We start from the raw sequence: 1,664 nt of genomic DNA on the forward strand, positions 1-1,664 counted from the left end.
AGTTTGTAGGGGCAGCGCATCCCGGCCCAGTTCTGCCACAGATGGACAAACGGACAATGACCCACCACTGGTGATGGTCCAGCAGCAGGGCCACCAGCCTGTCCCACCAAGGCTGTGACCTGGCCCCACGGAGCGCCCCCTCCGCCCCACGTCGCAGCCACCCCCCGTGGTGCCACCCAAGGTGATCGTCCTTGCGCTGGTGCACACCCCGTGGTGCCACCCAACCATGTCACACCATGACATCCATCCCATGGCATTCCCCCTAATGTCACGCCATGCTGTCCACCCTACAATGTCACCCAATGGCATCTCCCACCCAATATCACACCATGCTGTCCACCCAACTTCATCTCCCACCCGATGTCACACCACATTGCCCCCAACAATGCCACCCAACGGCATATCCCACCCAACATGCTGTCCACCCAATGGCATCTCCCACCCAATGTCACACCATGCTGTCCACCCAATGGAACCTCCCATCCAATGTCACACCATGCTGTCCACCCAACAATGCCACCTAACATCATCTCCCACCCAATGTCACACCACGTTGCCCCCAAAAAAGTCACCCAATGACATATCCCACCCAACATCACACTATGCTGTCCACCCAACAGCATCTCCCACCCAATGTCACACCATGCTGTCCACCCAACTTCATCTCCCACCCAGTGTCACACCACATTGCCCCCAACAATGCCACTCAATGGCATCTCCCACCCAACATCACACCATGCTGTCCACCCAGTGGCATCTCCCACCCAACATCACACCATGCTGTCCACCCAACGTCATCTTCCACCCAATGTCTTACCACATTGCCCCCAACAATGCCACCCAATGGCATCTCCCACCCAACATCACACCATGCTGTCCACCCAACGGCATCTCCCACCCAATGTCACACCACATTGCCCCCAACAATGCCACCCAACGACATCTCCCACCCAATGTCACACCACATTGTTCCCAACAATGCCACCCAATGGCATCTCCCACCCAACGTCACACCACGTTGCCCCCAACAATGCCACCCAATGGCATATCCCACCCAATGTCACACCATGCTGTCCACCCTAAAATGCCACCCAATGGCATATCCCACCCAACGTCACACCATGCTGTCCACCCAATGGCATCTCCCACCCAATGTCACACCACGTTGCCCCCATCTATGTCAAGCCAATGACACCCACCCCCAATCCCCATCGCCTGGAGTCCCCTCCAATGTCACATCACACTGCCCACCCTTCAACACCACCCAGTGACACCCACCCTGTGATGCCACCCCACAGTGTCCCCCCCTTGATGTCACACCACACTGCCCACCCTACAGTGACACCCACCCCCAATGCCATCTCCTGGTGTCCCCTCCGATGTCACACCATGTTCCCCACCCTTCAACACCACCCAGTGACACCCACCGCCTGATGCCACCCCATAGCATCCTCCTCCAATGTGACACCATGCTCCCCCCCCTACAATGGCACCCGTCTCCAATGCCACCCCACAGTGTCCCCCCCTTGATGTCACACCACACTGCCCACCCTACAGTGACACCCACCCCCAATGCCATCTCCTGGTGTCCCCTCCGATGTCACACCATGTTCCCCACCCTTCAACACCACCCAGTGACACCCACCCTGTGATGCCACCCCCCA

At 58.1% G+C, this 1,664-nt stretch overlaps 1 protein-coding gene across 1 annotated transcript in view; it reads right to left on the reverse strand.

Annotated features, from left to right (window-relative positions):
• Positions 1-5: 5 nt before the first annotated feature.
• Positions 6-1,664, reverse strand: part of RHBDL1 (rhomboid, veinlet-like 1 (Drosophila)) — a gene marked incomplete at its 3' end in the record, with an annotated part of 8,916 nt that continues 7,257 nt past the window's right edge. Inside the window, exon 7 of the mRNA XM_014961816.1 lies at positions 6-32. Within this exon, the coding sequence (XP_014817302.1) occupies positions 6-32 (27 nt within the window). The remainder of the gene's footprint in view (positions 33-1,664) is intronic.

Source organism: Calidris pugnax, unplaced genomic scaffold (genome assembly GCF_001431845.1).
Source record: "Calidris pugnax isolate Ruff unplaced genomic scaffold, ASM143184v1 scaffold557, whole genome shotgun sequence".
Lineage (NCBI taxonomy): Eukaryota > Metazoa > Chordata > Aves > Charadriiformes > Scolopacidae > Calidris > Calidris pugnax.